The following is a 19,230-nucleotide window of genomic DNA, read 5'->3' on the forward strand; positions in this document are numbered from 1 at the left end:
ACACACACACACAGAAAAGTATACAACTCGTAAGTGTATAACTTGAAGAATTTTCACAAGATGAATAATATACCTATATAACCAGAACCCAGATTAATAAACAGAATGTTAACAGAAACCCACTTTGGGTTACCTTATCTTACCATCAAGTAAGTACTCCCCACCAGAACTTCTCTTTTCCTGAGTTTATTTTGGTTCATCTTGGAGTTAGATTTAATTAAGATACTATTTCAGGAAAGTTTCATGGTTGCTGTATTTTCTGAGTTCTGACATGTTTGGGGAATTCTTGTCTGTTTCCTTTATACATGAAGGACAATTTGGCTGGGTCATACTGTCAGTTTTCTCTTTACCAAAATTTTGGAGACATTGCCACACTCTTATTGAATGTTGCAGTGGTGAGGCCTGAGGTAACCCCTACCCCCAACCCCACCCCTTATGAGACCTGGCTTTTCTGCCTGAATACCTATAAAAAGTTCTATTAATGATAAAAAGGAAGGGACACATCATAATGGAATTACTATTAATTTTTTACCAGAAGAGAGAAAAAGTACATGATGAAGAAGAAAGAAAAACTGCCTGGGTTAGCCAAGAAAGACAGAGAACACTGGATAGACTTCGAACTTTTAAACAGGTAATAAAAGTATGATCAATTTATTATTTTCCATTGCTTTTTAAACAGAGCTAGATACACTCTCCTATTGTAGGATTTCTTTGTATGAGAAAAGCTTGGTTTTCCTTATTTAGAAAATAATTATAATCACGGCAGTCCATTTTGTTATGTTTTTAAATTAATGTTTTGATTGCATGGCTACCTTGCTCTGGTTGTTTCCAGAATTAATATTCTTGTGACCCTTGGGCTACCACTTCAGTGTAGTATAAGAGGAATGGTCAAGACCTCTGGGAAGCCTGGATTCTTCTTGAGTTTTATAAAATTGTTAGGTCAGAGCCTACTGTCCATTTCAAGCATCAACTTGTTATTAATGCCACATATATCAACCTACAGTAATAATCTGTGGAAATGACCAGTGGCAGAATTAGAGGGTAGATCAGCATATAGTATGAGAAATGCTTCAGCAGTTCTCTCACCAGACTAACTAACCCATGACTATGAACACTGATATCACAGCAGCTAAATATTTCCTTGGAACTGTGTTTAAGCTGAATGGTTTTAGTTGTTAAAGTGCTCAGGAGCCCTGCTTCTGCTGTCTGGGGTGAGGGACCATCTTATAGGCGAAGGAAGCTTTTGATCAAGTTCTCTTGGTATTATAGTGAAAGGGTTGAGTATTATAGTGAAAGAGGGGGCAGGATTCTTAATACAAGGATAAGCCTTGAGTTAAGTATGCATTAATGCTAGGTTTTACTATAGTAAAAATATAGAATGAGAGTTCTACATATCAGTACTCAAGCATTTGCAAATACATGTAAGAAACTAATAGTAGTTCCTTTGTTTTCTGTATATATGTTTGACAACATTTATGTTGTGTAGTTTACAGCGCTTTTATTTTTCCATTTAAATTCATAATTTTATTCAGTAAAGACCTTTTTTTTAAATCAGGTGGTAATGTTGAACAGTTGACTTAAGTGGATAAAGGGGATAAAGCCTTGATAAAGGATTTGATAAGAAGTAAATAAGAGAGTTTGGTGATGACTGAAAGGTATTACTCTTTTGTGTTCTGGTTTTCTATATAACTTTATTAAAGAATTTTCCCTGAAAATTACAGAAGCTCCAAAATAACATCTTGCATTTGAGGGACAAAACAGATAGCCATTTGTTCATAATTAGTTTTAATATAATTTAACCAGTTATAATAACTTCTGATTTTTTTAGAGGTACCCTGGCCAAGTCATACTTAAATCAACCAGGTTACGACTGGCTCATGCAAGAAGAAGGAGTGCCACCAGTCCTGTGCCCTGTGAGGACCAGTCCCAATCGCTACCAGGAGTGCTACAGGTAGAAGAGAAAAGTGAAGAGGTGGAGGAAGGAAAAGGCAAGGTTGGATCATCACAAACAACAGAAGCCGAAATCCTCACACAACTTGAAGATACTTCATTAGTGCAACTTGAAGCCACTTCATTACCTCTCAGTGGTGTTACCTCGGAACTGCCTCCCACTGTTTCTCTTCCACTTTTGAATAATACTGACCTTGAACCAGGTTCTCTCACCACAGATCCACTCCCACCACCTCTTCCTCCGACACCACCTCCCCCACCACCTCCTCCTCCCCCTCCCCCACCACCACCACCTCTGCCTGTTGCTAAGGACAACACCCCAGAGACACTGGAGAAAGGTCTGCCTAGAATGGAGGGGAATGAGAAGAGGATCCCTAAGTCTGCAAGTGCCCCTTCAGCACACCTCTTTGACAGTAGCCAGCTGGTCAGTGCCAGGAAGAAACTCAAAAAGACTGCTGAAGGTTTACAGAGGAGGAGAGGTAAGTTAAAAAAGATATTTTTGTGTTCATCCATTGAATTAAAGTAAGGTATGATCAAAGGACTTTTTATTTCATAGGACCTTACAGAACTTAAAACATTTTATTTGGGGGCAGTATTTGATAGCAAACAGGTTTTCAAGGTGACAGCAGGGCAGAATTCCCACCAGTGTCCATTGCACATCGACAAATGCGTATAGACATAGAAATGCATACCTTCGTTAGCTGTTAGGCATGTTTTTAAAAATATATCTTCTGAAGTGATAATGGATCTATTTGGTAATACATAGTAGGTGGTCCTTTTGAGTTAGAAAGTCTGATTTTAAACCTGGGAAATACAAGAAAGATATTCACATCAGAGGTAAGCCATCTAGTCAGGACTAGCACAGTAGGATGACATTAGCAAGGCAGTGTAACATCTGGTCACATTTATTGAGGACCTTGGTATACTCTTTCTATAAAGAAGCAAAAAAGGAATAGGTAGTAATAGGTACTATTTATTGCATGTCAGATATGCCTTAAAGCTATTTTTGAAAAGAACAGAATAACCCTAGCCCTTAAGGAGCTTTAGTTTGCATAGGGAAAACATATAAAACACTTTACATGTTACATTTTAATCTGAGAGACCATCTGTAAAATATTTTTTTACCATAACCCAAGCAGAATTTCATACATAAAACAACCAAATGAAAAGAAATCACTATAATGAACCAAAATTTAATTTTTTAAAATTAAAATGTGTAACCCAGTCACTGCCTGAATTTAGATTGAGCTGGTACGTTTTGGAAATCCTTGGAAGCCTCAACTATATTACTAAAGACCACTTCCCAGCCTCCAGTGTGCTCCCTTCTCTCACATGAGAAATGATAGGAATACCAGTAATACCTGACATGGAACTTGAGTGTTGGGATTTCTTTTTAATAAGCATAGTTAGGATCTCTGTGCTCTGGCAACCTTCTGTCCATGCTTCGTGGTCCATTCTATAGATGGCATTCCCAGTGTCCTGGGCTATCACAGTCCTAAAGTCTACAGGTTACATAGTTTGCCTCTTACGTGTGATCCTAACTGTAATTGTTCTCTTTCATTTTCTAAAGTGAGCTCACCCATGGACGAGGTGCTAGCTTCCTTGAAGCGTGGTAGTTTTCATCTGAAAAAGGTTGAACAGCGACCTCTGCCTCCTTTCCCTGATGAAGATGACAGTAATAATATCTTGGCACAAATAAGAAAGGGGGTAAAATTGAAGAAGGTACAGAAGGAAGTTTTGAGAGAATCCTTCACGCTTCTGCCTGACACAGACCCTCTAACACGGAGCATCCATGAAGCTCTTAGAAGAATCAAAGAAGCATCCCCTGAGTCAGAGGATGAAGAGGAGGCTTTGCCTTGCACAGACTGGGAAAACTAACAAGTAAATGGTCTTACTTTTCCTCAGTAGCACTTGGTAATACCGCTTATATATTGACTGATGAGGTCTGTTATATTTTATAGAGTCTCAGGTTTATTATTTATTAATTCAGCTCAATTATAGTTTGGATTATAAATTTGTAAACTTCAGATTTTCCTTCTGTAGTTTCTAGAAACTTTATAGAAAAGCAAGACACTGCTTTATAAATCCTGTGTTTTATATCCTGCTCATTAAAAATTTCTTCAGTACAGCCAAGTAAAGAAGATAACTCCTAGTAATGTGACAGTCTTATTCTAGGTTTAAAAAACAAAAGGCTTTTTATAACTGAAGTATTTTGGTTACAAACTGTTATGCACATTGAATTTCGATGTTTTATTAGCTACCTGCAAAGGAATTTTCTAAGGTCAGTCTAAAAAAAATTGTATCATCTGATTACTTAGCTTTTGAGAAGCCCTTAAAACTAAGGTTTACCATTTTAAGGGTTATCATAGTTACTACATTGTTTAGTTAAAATTGCAGTTAACATAATATATAAAAATTATACATATTTTATCAAGGACCCCTGTGGGTATTGGTTACATATTTGGCATTCTCCTAAGGTAATAGAGGGTTGTACTCCAATACTTTTTAATAAGCTAATTATAAAGTAATGTGGCACAAATTATGCTAAAGATGTAGAATCAGTAAAGATAACCCATACTATAAATTAAATAGTATATAGCTTCATAATATTCACCAAAATGGGAAGACTCATAGTCCCAGAGGTAGTAAGTAAAGGACTAATAAATTTACGTGTTATCATGGTGATTCTTAAATGTGCCTGATCATAAGAATTACGGGGAAAGCTTATTAAAAATGCAGATTCCTGGCCTTTAGTCCCAGGATTCTGACCAAGTAGACCTGATGTATATGCAGGAATACATCTGGATTTTGAAGATACAATACAAAAAAAATATAAACTACGTTATTAATTTTTATATTGATTACCTGTTCAGAGATATTATTGTGGATATCAAATATACTAAAAGCATTTTTACCTATTCTTTTTAGGCATGGATCCAATGTCTCTCTTCTACATTCCCAACCCCTTTCCTCCCTAGCAGCATCTGCACAGACCAGTAGCTTAACAAAATGGGTGAAAAAAAACAACCAGTTCCTCTTGATAAGTAGTTGTGTGTTACCTTTATTGTGCTTCAGCCAATGTTCCATAGTCCCGCTGTCCTGCCATGGGTCTTGGGCTGTTGGTATCCTTTTTTCCTGTTATATACAGAGATTTAATCCATCACTTTGTATAATTACTATTTTTGGATCCCAAAATAATTTCAAACCATTTGTGCCTATACATATGTACACTATGCTTTGTAGAGGGCTGTCAATATATCAGTGTGTCTACTCAGTGTGTGAGTGTCTAGAAACCCAGATGTGTGTGACTGGAAATCTTTCCCACACTAGATATTTGTGAAGAGTCAGTGCAGTGCTTGCTACTTATTCCCTTGTCTACTTCTGCTTGTATCTTCTCAGTGAGCTGCTAAGCCTGTGCCTGAAACTACCATTTTAGCGCTGACTGGTTAATTCCACAGTTGGGCCTTCACATAAATGAGTATTTAGTCCTTTTATGAGAGTTGCCTACAGTGGCCCAGTCAGGGTACATGTCCTGCCAGCAGCTGCTCAGGCCAGCCCATCCCTGTTTGTCTTCTTCCTTCCACCAGGTCCTGCCCAACGCATAGACACTGTAGCAGAATTTCATATATTCAAGTGGCTAGGATGTTATTTATAGCTTTTGGCTGCTAGTTTTGCCTTATATCAGATGTGAAGAATATGTCCATGATGAATACCACTTTGAAAATTGCCTAAAACTTTTCCCCTTTTTGGCTGTCTTTTTTGGCTGGTGTATGTAGTAGTATAATGTTAAGAGAAACAATGAAATATTTCCAGAAAATGTATGTCCTCAATTATTTGCAAGGCCATTTTTAAAAGACTGAATGTGTGCTATACCACAAGCAAACCATGGACTAGTTGTAATCCCTGCAGACTGAGAGGTAGTGATAAAGGAGCTGGATAGCACTGCCTTGTGTGGTCTTGGGAAATAATTTTCAAAGGCTGAACTTTTAAATATTTCTCTACAGATAGCAAAAAGGGCTATCATTTGTATTTCCTGTTTTTAATTAGCTACTTTCTTACAGATTTTAAATTATTAATGTAATTACATGCTTTTTTTGAAAGTCCCCTGTTCTGTCTGCCTCATCCTGCCTCTTCCCAGAGGTAGCTATAGGTAATAGTGTCCTAGAAGGGTATTTCTCTACACAAGGAAATATATATAATTATGTAGATTTTTTTATTTATTGAGTTTCTAATTTGTTTCCTGTGGGGTCCTTCTTAAACTTATGAAGTAACTACTATGATGCTGTCCAGTAGAAGTACAGTGTGAGCCACAGATGTGATTTAAAAGGTTCTAATAGTCACATTTAAAAAGGAATGGGTGAAATTGATTTTACTAACACTTTGTGTTACATGATATATCCAAAATAGTATCTTTCTACATGTTTTTAATGTAAAAAATTGAGTGTAATTTACATTTTTTTGTACTGAGTCTTCAAAATCCATTGTGTATTTTACATTTACTCATGCAGATTACAACGTACACATCTCAATTTGGATGTTAAATATTCAGTGGTGAAAGTGAAATGCCCTACCAAAACCACAAGATTACATTTAATAGATAAATATTTATACTGCTTCCGATTCTAATTTAAATCAAGTTAAAAATTCAGTGTCTCAGTCACACCAACCACATTTTAAGTGCTCAATAGCCACATGTAGCTATGGTATTAGACGATACAGAACTATAATAAAATAAGTTAGTATTTTATTCATGTGCATGTCAGCTTTTATCTGACAAGTAGGTCTCATAAATGCTCCTGTGCCATAGGTAAGCTCATCAATCTCAAACACAACTATTTTGAATTTTAAAAAGTCCTGATAAAGACCAGTATTAATCCTGTCCTCTAAATGTCGATATAACAAAAACTGCTCCTTACTGAATTTTAAAGATGCCATTTAGTAGTTCTTATATACTGGCAGTTTATGAGAAGTATTTTAGATTGTATTTTCCTTTTTAGTATATATTTTTGACATGAAATGTTACAGTAAAAGGAATAAAAGTGAGTCTAACATACAGCCTTTAAAGTGATCAAAATTCATATTTAAATTTTGTTTTCATTTTTATTGCTTCAAGAAGACAAGCATATCCTTTTTTAAAAAAAAAAAGTGTCTCCTGCACACTATTTGTGTAAATGGTTATTTATAAGAAAAAACTATCAGTGTTCATCCTGGATATTGCAAAAGGTATGAGGAAACATATATATACACTACCTTTAATAGGTCATCCTTTTTTAATACACTTTATTATTTTGTTTGTAAACAGGTGACTCAACAGAAAGAAAAAAATACCTACAGCTGAAGATCGGTTCATATTCTTTTGGAAAACAAAATTTTAAGCACTTGGTTCAACAATTGGATTTCATTAGATCCAAAGTGTATTGTCTCAGTGGTGTGAAAAAAAGGAAGCACAATTGGCAAGTTATCACTTTTCCAGTCATTCCAGTAGATGGTGGTTAACATGAGTTTTAGATGTGCAATGTTCTGACTGCAGTGAAGAAAAGGCCTTCAAGGAGATCCCTGTTTTTTTTAACCATCTTCCCCTCCTGTCCACCCACTTACATACTTGTAGTGGCCAGTAAAGCTAGGGGTCGCTATGAGTTGGAAGAACACTGGGTTGACAGATCTACTGTGAGCTGTATTGGGACTGCTTTGAAATCCATCTTTCAGTGCACTGAATGGTCATCTGCTTGAAAATTACAGAGCTTCTTCCATATCACCTTATATAAGTAGTGTGACACTCTGAAATAAGAAGTTTATCATGATAGTTATAGGACAGGAACTGAAAGAACATCAGATGGAAATGTACTGAAAATTCCCACATTACCCATCTCCAAAGGAATTTTCATAAAGATGTTCAGTAACATCTGGAAAGATACAAAATATGGAGATACATCTATTAAAGTGTTTGCCACACATGATATATTTAACATGGCATATTTTTAGAAGACCACACACTTACATTTTGTAAGTTTTCGAAGTAAAAATTTCCATGCTTTTAAATAGTTCTTCATAATTGTGAATTTATAACAGTTTGAATTTTATGTGCAGCTTTGTTTATGAGAAGCAATACTTTGTAATTTGATATTTCAAATTATTTTTAGTCTTTTTATTTGAACTATTGCTTGATTATTATAATTCAACATGACTTTCCTATTGAGAATCAAAAATCAGGATTCAGTAATAGGGATGCAGATCTTAAGTCTTTTTATCATGCACCATTTAAATTTTTATTTTATGCTCCACAGTGAAAAAAAAATGTATGCTCTACAAATATGCAGAAGAAAACAGGCGGAAAAGAAAAGCCTCCTTAGCTGGCATTTCTTTATCTTCACGTGCTTTGAGTGGAATTTTGGGAGAGAGCCTTTGGTATTGTCACTAAATTTTTAAACGCGTATGTAGCTCTAGGTGCCGGTTTTGCTGTAATGGAGTCCTGAAGGATGCATTTATATGAATGGAGCCATTATGAATCCTCAGCTGGACTGTTGTGGGCTTGAATGAAGGTAGATATTTGGACCCCGTTTACAGTATCCTGTAGAGTATAATTCTGCATAAGACAGATCTTGGCCTTTATATGAAGGGAGTTAAGGACTGAAATACCAAAAAACTTATTTTTTATGATGCAATTTTCTGGCTCAGACCCAGAAAGCAGTCCTAGAGTAAAAGCCCTCCAATGTATATGAATTGTTATTCCTGAGGAAAAAAAAGAACATTCACACCTTTGTCACTTTAAAGTGTTATTTCCTTGAAAATAATTGTGGAGAAAATTTTCTGGCAGCAGGTTGTAAAGAACAAAATCTTCCTACTTAAACATTAGTAATATTTTTTACTGATAAGACTAGGAGCTTTTGCACGGCATTGTCATGATACATTGGTTTATTCTCACATCTTGTCTGGAAAGATTAGAAATACAGATCTGATACATAAACTGAATCTTCATCCCATGATTGGGGAGTGGGGTAGATTATTTTCCTATATACCATCAGTAAAGCATTGAAGCATGCTTTTTAACCCAAAGAAGGATTGGTTTAATTGTTAATATATTTGAAAAAGTTTTTAGCAAATTTGCAAACCTGAAAAAAATTGTGTATCAATTTTATGCCTTGTTCATAACATGTTTTGGTTTTCAGTCATTGACATTTAGAAAAATACAGGAGAATCTAGTATTAAATTAACAGTGAAAGCACTGGAACTTTCTTATATCTAGAGGGAATTACTACCCATTTAGTGTTGCAGCTGGGATTCCTTTAAAAAGCAGGCTCACTTATAAAAGGGTCCTGTGATCTATCTTCCTGAGGTATTTTGTAATTAAGTCTCTAGCAAATAATGGAGGGTGTACAGACTCCTGTGATCCTTGTAGGGGTGTTTCCACAGCCCTTAACACATCCCATTGTAGCACTTCATAAAGGTTATCTCACAATTGAAGATGAGTATGTTAAAGCAGCCAGCTATGCTTATTCTCTGGTAAATGACTTTCTGCAACACACTCACTTCTCTTCGAGATTCAGGTTCCTACTTACACGAATTGCGTGTTACTGCAGGTCATCAACCTTATAGAGTTCTCACAAACAATATTAAAATTTAAAATAACTAAAGTCTACTTGTCCATCAAAATGAGATAACCAGTTTAATCCTCATCTTAATTTTAAAGCAGTTTCAGAACCCGACAGGAATTATGTACACATGGTTAAATTCTTTTTTTTCTTGCCCCTAATAAAATGAGCATGTTTGGCGTTAATATTTCAATTTGTATATATTTAGTTATGATGGTACTTACGTTTCCAGTTCCAAACTTGGCTGTACTGTTTATATGGTTTAAAACATTTGACAGTTATATTTCTGTTAATGTGTCATTTCCGTGTTAAGAATCCACAAACAGCTGCTTGTTTATGCTGAATCAATTTAGAAGTTAATTTACCAATCTAGTCTCAACTGAAATGTATGTAAAATAGGGAAACAAGTAGATGATGACTTGGAGATGTTTTGGTTAATGTTACTGCTCACTTGAATGTCAGTTTTAAATATTTCTCTTACTAATACAACTAAAATTTTGTATATAACCAATGTGGCATGTATAGAGAAGGTATTCCTAATGATTTAAAATCCTAATGGTACTGTAGTGTAGCAGTATGAGGAAATGCCTGGCTAAAGAGGATTTTTAAAAGATGAGCAATCGTTGTGATTACTTGATGTATATTTTATAGGCTTATTGAGGTTGTGAGCAGCACAAAAACAATCATTCCTTAATCCTTCATTGTGGAAGTGAAACATTTCAAGAAATGCATTTTTCAAGTCCATTTTCAAATGGATTCTTAGACACAACTATGACAGTTGATCAGGTGTAGTATTTCCACAGTCGGAATGTGGGGCTTTTCTTACATGAAACCATAGAAATTTTTCAGCACTTTCATGTACTCTGTATAGTGAGAGTGTAAAAAAATCCTTGTTTCTACAAAGCCGAACTAGCAATATTTGGTGAACTATGGCATGACCATTTTCTGTCATGAAATGTGTTAAATTGTAAAGCATTCTTTGGCCATAGCAGACACTAAGAATTAAAACTCATACCAGTGGAACAAAAATTAATGGGCAGCATCCTCTCTGTTTAGAATGGGGCCAGTATACAATTAATACAATTTAATTTTATACATTCCCTAAGACTCCATTTTTTAATTACATTCACTAAGCGTGTATATAAATTTAAGTCAATACTTTTAGCCTAAGGAAAGTTTTTCTTTCACTAAATACAAGGGTGTTATTTTTTTTTTTACCTTTATAATTTCATTATTGTGCACTTACCATCAGATACAAACTTGTAAAGTACTCTAATGGGCGCTTAAAGGCCTTATCAGGGAGTTAAATTTCATACACTTTACCAGGTTGTTTGTAAAAAATCTTTTTGAACAGCTGTAAAACATTTAAGAACTGTGGCAGACACATTGTTAACATGCAACCATTTGGTAGAGAAAGCAGAAACCTTAACAAGTTTTACCTAATTCTTGCACTGAATTTAAATGATAATATAAAGTTAAATGTACATTTTAAACAGATTTTATCCCCCATTTATTGCTTAGCATAGGCGAAGAACTATGCTTAGTGTTAGAGGATTGACCACAAAGATTGATTTCAGATGGAAGGAGAGGTAAGAAAGTAGAAGCACCTTACTGTTGGAGCATGTTGTGTTTATTTAGTGAATTGTTCAGTAGCTATTTCTGAACTTTGCTGCAAAGTGCTCTTTAGTTAAAGCACATAAAGAAGAGTCTCTGCTTAAAAAATTGCTTTGTAAAATGAAGCAATGGTATTTTATATCCTATAAATATAATCTAATTTAAAAGTTTTTCCTACAAAATGAGTTTATATTGCTGCCTAAACTATCATGTATGTAAACAGAGGTTTTTTAAGGGTGAGAGGGAGTCTGGATATTCATTCATTTTCTCTCAGTCTTTCTCTCTCTCTCTGCGTGTGTGTGTGTTAAATGTTTGCCCATTGAGTTGTTTCGAAGATGTATTCATTCTGAAATTTTGTGTTCTGCCCTCAGTAAATGTACAGTTTGGTATTTGAGGAATTGATTGAATTCCAAATTTATAAATGTTTCTCCCCTTCTCCAAACACATTTATTATGACACTGTAAGGTGCGTGTACAGAAAATACCTCTGAGATTGACATATTAAATATTTTATCAATGTTATTTCACACTAAATCTCAAAGCAATCATTTATTTTGAGGGTTAGGGGAAAGTTTGTTTTGTTTTTTTAAAGTCAGGTGTAAGTAAGAGTGGCTCAATTTGGGGAGTTAAGACAGGACCTTGGAAAGTGATTTTTAGATGTGTACAAAAGGTGTGGGTGTTGGTGTTGGTTACAGAGTTCAATTTTAACAAGGGAAGTTTTGGGGTTTTTATTTAACTTGCATGTTTTATGGGTAACTATCAAAGAGTGTAACAAGTTATTCTAGTTTTCCCCAATACTAATTATGCTAGTTTTAAGAAGTCTCCATAATCACAAATGGCATTTGCCCTTCATTTGTGAACCAAAAGGAGTAGATAATACAACCCATACAGTGACTTCTGACTTCTTCAGTTTGGACAGAATCCCCACTGTCTCCTTGAATTTCTCATTGTACTGTATGTCTTGCCAAGGTTGAAACCATAATATATAGTTTATGAAAAATTGAAGGCTACAGATCATTTTGCATGAGTAAAGCCCATTAAGACTTATGAAACTGACATGTTTTTTAGCCTTTCCAGTTAAATGAAAATTTTAATGGCAAACCAATTCACTATTTACTAGCTTTGTGCAATATTATAATGGTAGAAGCAAAACACTAGCACATTGTACTTGGCTTTTAAGGATTGCTTTAACACCCTAACATTACATGGGCAATGTGCACAGTGTATTGTAAATGCCAACTCTTGCAAATTTACAATACTTAAATATGCTCAATTAACATTCTAAAGTATTAAAAGTACAAAGAAAAAACTAAGCAAGCATTTATAGCAATACTTTGAAATCTCCAATAATTGTTTTGACTGTTGACTTTTGCTCTTTAGTGCAACTTTCTGCATCGTAATTATTGTATTGCTTTGTATTTCATGTTTTTTACACTCATGACTTCAGAATTAAGTACTTGTACACCAAGTATTGCAATCACCTTTCTCTTGTACATGCAATGTAACAACATACAGTTTTGGTGCTTAACAATATTCCATTTTTTTCTTTAATAAAAGATATTTATTGAGTTAACCTCATTTTGTTTGCTTAACATTGGTGGTAGATACTGTCACTTCACTTCGAATAGAAAGAGCATAGCAAGTTGTATACTTAACGTTGAATAGGATTTAGAGACTCTCCACCCCATACTTCTGGCCCCGCCCGACCACTATCTGTAATATTTTAATGGCAGCTTTATTTGTGCTAGTAATATTCATGTCATCTGTGAAACTAACTATCCACCTAGTTTGGGAATGTTGACTTCCAAAATTGGAAGGTGTTTAAATGCCTTTCATTTTAGTAGTCAGTTTGTGATCATCATCTAATACGGGGAGATTATTGACTTTACTCTTAAACATAGGACTAGCTTAACTAGATCCCAGCAGATACTCTTAACCAGTGCTGATGTGATGAAGCCCCGGACGCGCAAGAGGCAGCGCATCCTTTAAGGGACTTCGTTCCAGGTGCTGCCAAGCCCTCCTGTTTTTCCAGACGCTCGTTTATAAAATGATGGGCTGAACAGAAGAAGTTTGGGACTTCTTTCCAGCTCCATGATTCTATATTAAGAAATGAGAAATTTCTCCAATGAAGGGCCTCACTTCCATGAGTTCCCACCACAAATATATCTGCGTTATATATTTGAGCTTTGATTACTAGATGGTTTTTCCATGAGAGTTTAGAGAATAGACTTACTAGAGGAACATTAGCCAAACTGATAGAACCTTGTGCCTCTAGAATTAAACTTAAGATACATTAATACAACTCTCAACACAGTACTTCAGAAGACTCCTCATACCTGGTTTACCCTTGTGAAAATCATGGTGCGGTTGGCTTGGGAAAGGCTTACCATGTGACTTTTCTATTGGATTAGCATCTTTACTAAGAGGTGAAAATGGCTCCTGAAAATCTCGGAGTGACTAGAATTCCTGACTCCTTTGCTACTCTCATTCATCCTGACCCTGCTGAGTTCTACAAGCTCATGAATTCTTTGCTACAAGAAGCTCTTTGGGAAAGGTTTAAAATTCTTTGGTGCAAAAATTCCTACATTTCCATCACATTCTGACAGCTACTGATTGATACGGCATTTAACTGGATTTCCCAAGCACTGTGTCCTGCTGCAAGGTTAGAACATGGGTATCTTTTCCACAGAGACCCCCCAGTTTCGTTGCATACCACACACTTTGGTTTTCCTCACTGTGGGCAATTTTCCAGATGTCTCCACTAGTAATGTTGCTCATTCAGAAGTCTTCTTGCTCACCAGTTGTGCGCGCGCATCTTTCTCTAAACCTAGCTTTTTATCAGCTGCTTGATCTGTAATAGACTAATGAGCCATTCTCCTCGTCATTCTCCTACCGAGTCCATCCCCTGATCACAGTGGCCTCCTACTTCTTTCTCTCACCCGCCTCCTCCATTTGCTCTTGGCTATTGCTGGACTGACTCCATGTACTCAGGTGATTGAGATCTTTCTAATCCCAAATTCCTCCCCATTACTGATTCCAGTGGCCAGGCAGTGCATTCAGTAGAATCCAGGACTTCCTGCCTCCATGCTGGCTAAAGAAAACATGCATCAAAGCTATAAGGCTCTCTGTGGAGGACTTCACGCCAAGCCTTTACCCCAGTATCTCCATTTTACATGCTCATCTCATGCCTTTACACTGGCACACGTGTCTGTCTAAAGTACTTCTCTTACCTCAACACCATCTAAAGTCCATCCATGGAGCGTTAATTTGGAAAGCACGTGGGCAATATGTGTCTGACCCTCCCTATGTGTCAAAATTCTTAATCAGAACATTGAAAATAGTAGAATAAGAAAGTTAAGATGTGAAAGGAAGAATTACAGAATCTGATTTAATCATCACAACACTACAAATGTTATTAACCATTTGAGGCATAAGGGGTTAGATATTAAATTGTCAAAGGTGACAACTACTAAGTGGCAGAGAGCTTTGCTTGAAAAACCTCTCCATTATTCTCCATAGCATCTCACCTTCACTCTTAGCCCTTTAAGGTCCAACTAGTGCTCAGCTTTCAGACAACCTTGAGAAAAACGCGTCTCTTCCTAATTGGTGTCATTCTTTCCCATGGCTCTAAATGACATCTGTGTCATGACAACGCCCAATTTCATATTTTCCTGGCTTATGCCTCTTCTCAGAACACTAGATATGTATGTCTTCGGCTGTCTGGTGAGCTCTTCATTTGGATGCTTCATAACCTATTTTAAATAGAATATGTCCAAAATGGTTCCCTTGGTCCAATTCTTCTCAGCTTTACCCATCTTTCACAGTTCATCTAGTTCTGCAATTTAGAACTTGGAAGTTGCTGCCTTTCACACCTCACCCTCCACGTCCAATCTCCAGCAAATCCTATCAAACCTAATTCCAGTTTACATCTGGCATACATCGACTGCTTTCTGGGTCCCTTACTACCTCTGGTCTAGACCACCTTCATCTCTCAGCTAGACTACTGCACTAGCCTCTTAAATGATCTTTTCACTGCCACTCTTGTCTCCTTCCAACTTCATTCTCCACCCACAGTCAAAGTGGTGAGATCAGATCTCTCCCTGCTGCATAAAACCCTTCAGTTGCTTTCCATTGCAGTTAGAATAAAATCCCAAATCTTGAACAGGCAATACGAGAAATCCAAATGGCCAATATGCATACAAAAAAAAAGTCTACCTCATTAGTAACAATATAATTAAACCAAAATGAGAGACCATTGCACCTTAAGAATGGTTAAAATTGACAAGATTGACAGTTTTGTATATTGTCAAGGATTTAGAAAACAAGAACTTGCATATACTACTAGTGGTAGTATAAATGGTACAACTATTTTGGAAAACTGCTAGGCATTCCCTACAGAAGTGGGATGTCCACCCCCTGCCCTAGCTGAAATACATGTATACTTGAATCGGAAGACATCTGCAAGCATGCTTATAGCAGCATTCTTCATAATAGCCAACAACCAAAATAACCTAAATGGCCATCCACTGATGAACGGACAATTGTATATTCCTAAAATGTGGTATAGCCATACGAGGGAGTGCTAGAGAGCAATAAGGAATATGGCTACACAATTTGGATGAGTCTCCATGACAAAGTCAAGTAAAAGAAGCCAAAAAAATAATATGATTCCAGTCATATAAAGTTAAAGCAAAACTAAACTATAGCATTTACGATATTATTTAGGCAGTAAAACTTTAAAAAGCAAAGAGATTATAATGGTTTGGTCACGATTTGGGGGAAAGTAGAGCTTTACGACTAGAAAGGAGCATGTGGAGAACTGTGGGGCTGTCCAGCTCCTATTTCTTGCCCAAGGTGGGAGTTCACCTTACAATAGTTGGGTAAGCTTTGCATTTATGTATTTTTCTGAATGAGCAATACATTTCATGATTTTAAAAGGTTTTTTTAAAAACCCTAATACAGGTTATTTTATTAGAATTCTAGAAATTGCTTGTAAAATTCAAGTTGCCAAAAACTTTTTTCTCCACAAAATAATTTGCATGCTTGCTCTACAAAACATATAATCTAACATATTTTACTTCATTGGTTGGCAGCAAATCAGAGCCAAATATAATGCTCCGATCGAAAAAGCGGTTCATCTCAGACTTCTCTCTACAGTTCTCTGCTCCTTTTATTTGGCTGTGTGTGTGTTCTGAACTTCTCTACTTTAATATTTATGTTTCCTTTGGGGAAGTAGGTGGGAAAATCTAAAATTTCATCAAGTAAAAAGGTGTTACAGCATAGCATGGCACAGTGTTGAAGAGCAAGGACTCAGACACCTACTACCTGTGAATTTGGGCAAATTACTCTTTGTGCTTCAGTTTATTCATCTGTAAAATGGAGACACTAATATCTACTTCATATGGTTATTGTCTGGATTAAATGCATAAATAAATGTCAGCTATTATTCTCCTGAAGATATACCAAAATTCTCCACCAAAATAAACCCCCAAAGGTTTGAGTAATTTAGAAGCAGTAACATCTGAGACTAGACTAGATGCCCTGAAACAATCTGAAAAGGCAGCAATAATCATATACATTTCTGTCTTTAGGGAACATAATTTCATCAGATGCCACAAAATAATTCTGCAATAGGCAACATTCTAAATTAACAACACCAAAAATAAAACCTTACCTTTACATTTGCTCTCTGTAGAAAGAATTGGGTGCAACTGAACAATGCAGGATTTCTATTTGCTGGCTGGAAATGCAATCCTAAAGAATCGAAAAATATAAACGTCAATGAACTTTTAGTTACATGTGGTGGCTTGAAACATGTTTTCATTGATACTGTGTTTCCTCGAAAATAAGACCTAGCTGGACAATCAGCTCTAATGCTTCTTTTGGAGCAAAAATTAATATAAGACCGGGTCTTATTTTACTATAAAACCGGGTATAATATAATGCCAGGTCATAGATTAATTTTTGCTCCAAAAGATGCATTAAAGTTGAATGTCCAGCTAGGTCTTATTTTCGGGGAAACACGGTACTCCTTTCTAAAGCCCTAACATGGCAGCAAAGGAATAAAAAACAGGAGAAAATTATGGACAAGTGTTTGAAAAATGCATGCAAGGAAAATGACCTGAGTGGAGGGAGCTGACCGGAGAGTCTGCAGTAAGTCCAGAGAAGCAGGCCAAGCACTTGGAAGCACTGTGTTTGAAAGGTGGGGATGAGGTGTAGTGTGAGAAGGTGAGGGGTAGAAAGTCTTAAACAGGAACCATAGACTTCTCACCTCCAGGCCCTCCTTTCCCACTGCAAGACATTAGGTGCTCATTATCTGGATAAAATGAACCAGAGAAGATCTGGACTCACATAGGTACAAAAGGAGGGCAGAGGTAATGCTGAACAGCAGAGGATTATGTTACAATCCTTCAGAACCAGGAAGTGCTCAGCTAGGCTTCCGTACCCCCCATAGGAGTCTGGAAGATCCCTCTGGAGAAACTAAATGGTCCCATAGAAAAGACCATCATGTGTTGCTATTTGTGTATGTGGGGAGGGATGGTGATTTACCAAATGACAAAGCTGGCCTCCCACCCAATCAACCTACCCCCAAAGCTACCAGTTAGCCAGCTCAACCCTCCCTGCCCCCAAAATCCCAGGGTCTGACTGTCAAATATGAACAGACTGCTTAGAATCACATTTTTCTGAAAGTCTCCACACAATGGGCCAAGACTAAAATAAACTGAAGAAGTAACTCTTAGACAATTCAGAGACTAAGAGAAAAAAAGTTATTTTTGTCAGAAAAACAAGGTGAACTATTACTATACCCACGAAACAAAAATGTGTTGCAATAAAAAGTATTCTGAGAAATGGAACAACATTTTGAAAACGGAAACTGATAGCTGACATTACAAATTCAGTACAAGGTTTAAAAGAGGCAAGGGGCTCTTAGAACTGAATAAACTACTAAGGAGATGAACAACAGAAAAGATAGAGGATTAATTTGCTTAATCCAATATCTGATTAATGCCAGGAAAAAAAGAAGTGGAGGGGAGAAAATTATTCAACAATACAAGAAACTTACTGTTTGCTTTGCCACAAGTTGAGTTGGGTTTTCTTCCATGTGCAATCGAGGGATTCTCAGAAGATCCTCTGAGGAGTAAGATGAGGACTCGGAAATGCTCCCTGGGATGGGTGACATGCAGGTTACTGGGTACCTTGGAGAGAGCACTTTTGGTAGAGCAGTGGGGACAGAAGCCAGATGGAGAAGTCTGAAGAGCAAATGGCAAGTTAGGAAGTGGAGATAGTTTGTGGATGCACAATTCTTTCAGAAATATTTCGGTGAAAAGGAAGAGAGAAATCAACAGATAGTTGTAAGAATTAAGGGTGTATTTTTTTTTAAGGTAAGAGACATTAGAGCATGCTTGTGCGCTGATATGCTGATAAAAAGAGATAAAAAGTAAAAGTGACTTGAGAACAATTGTATTCCTGTTTCTTAGGTAAACAGAAGCCTACATTTATAACTAATAAGAAGGAAATTATCCAATTCAGGCTCCCCAAACACTTTTAACCTCAATGATTTCATTTCAAAGGATTAGAAGTGAGAGGAGTATGATTTTTTTCAAGTGTCCACCTCAATTCTTCCTGGTTTTGTAATGCACACAAAAATAGCCAAGATCTATTCTGGTTATTAATGGATTTTCTAGAAAAAGTTTCAGTTTTCCCACAGTACACTGTGATTTCTTGTATCACTAGTACACTGGGTTGATTAGTCCACATTTAAGGTCAGTACTTTTATTATCCGCTTGCTCAAGTAATTGAATCATTCAACAGGATGTACTACGCCCCTACAGCATGTCCTTGTAGACACATGGCACCTGCAATCCGAGGGCATGGCAACAGGCAGCAAAGAAGAAGAAATCTCTGCCCTCGCGGGGCTCCACAGCAGAAAGTGCTGGACACCCGTGCTAGCCCCACGCATCGGGCTGCATGTCTGAGACACAAACGGTGTTTGGTGCAGCTGCAGCACAGCACGGCCATCAGGACGACACGAAGTGGCCCAGAAACAACACTGGGATGCGTGGGGCGTCACCAGTGTG

At 36.7% G+C, this 19,230-nt stretch overlaps 2 protein-coding genes across 2 annotated transcripts in view; one reads left to right on the forward strand and one right to left on the reverse strand.

The window, feature by feature from the left end:
- Positions 1-12,720, forward strand: part of JMY (junction mediating and regulatory protein, p53 cofactor) — an 86,005-nt gene extending 73,285 nt beyond the window's left edge. Inside the window, exons 8-11 of the mRNA XM_033110198.1 lie at positions 536-631; positions 1,829-2,429; positions 3,521-3,831; positions 7,253-12,720. Coding sequence (XP_032966089.1) covers positions 536-631; positions 1,829-2,429; positions 3,521-3,828 — 1,005 coding nt within the window. The 3' untranslated portion in view covers positions 3,829-3,831; positions 7,253-12,720. The remainder of the gene's footprint in view (positions 1-535; positions 632-1,828; positions 2,430-3,520; positions 3,832-7,252) is intronic.
- LOC117024603 (uncharacterized) lies at positions 4,458-19,003 on the reverse strand. Its single transcript, XM_033110018.1, has 4 exons — positions 18,983-19,003; positions 18,216-18,642; positions 16,827-16,906; positions 4,458-5,085 (listed from the first exon to the last, which is right to left on the reverse strand). The coding sequence occupies exons 1-4, from the start codon at positions 19,001-19,003 to the stop codon at positions 4,678-4,680; spliced, it is 936 nt and encodes a 311-aa protein (XP_032965909.1). The 3' UTR covers positions 4,458-4,677.
- Between the last annotated feature and the right edge of the window lie 227 nt (positions 19,004-19,230).

Source organism: Rhinolophus ferrumequinum, chromosome 7 (genome assembly GCF_004115265.2).
Source record: "Rhinolophus ferrumequinum isolate MPI-CBG mRhiFer1 chromosome 7, mRhiFer1_v1.p, whole genome shotgun sequence".
Classification (NCBI taxonomy): domain Eukaryota; kingdom Metazoa; phylum Chordata; class Mammalia; order Chiroptera; family Rhinolophidae; genus Rhinolophus; species Rhinolophus ferrumequinum.

What these genes read in the sequence shown, in the direction of transcription:
- LOC117024603 (XM_033110018.1), bottom strand. Translation starts at nt 19,003, where the DNA reads ATGTGTCTACAAGGACATGCT. An exon ending in TGTGTCTACAAGGACATGCT is followed by an intron (nt 18,643 to 18,982) that starts GTAGGGGCGTAG and finishes TTATAAATGTAG; the next exon opens with GCTTCTGTTTACCTAAGAAA. An exon ending in AACTTGTGGCAAAGCAAACA is followed by an intron (nt 16,907 to 18,215) that starts GTAAGTTTCTTG and finishes TCGATTCTTTAG; the next exon opens with GATTGCATTTCCAGCCAGCA.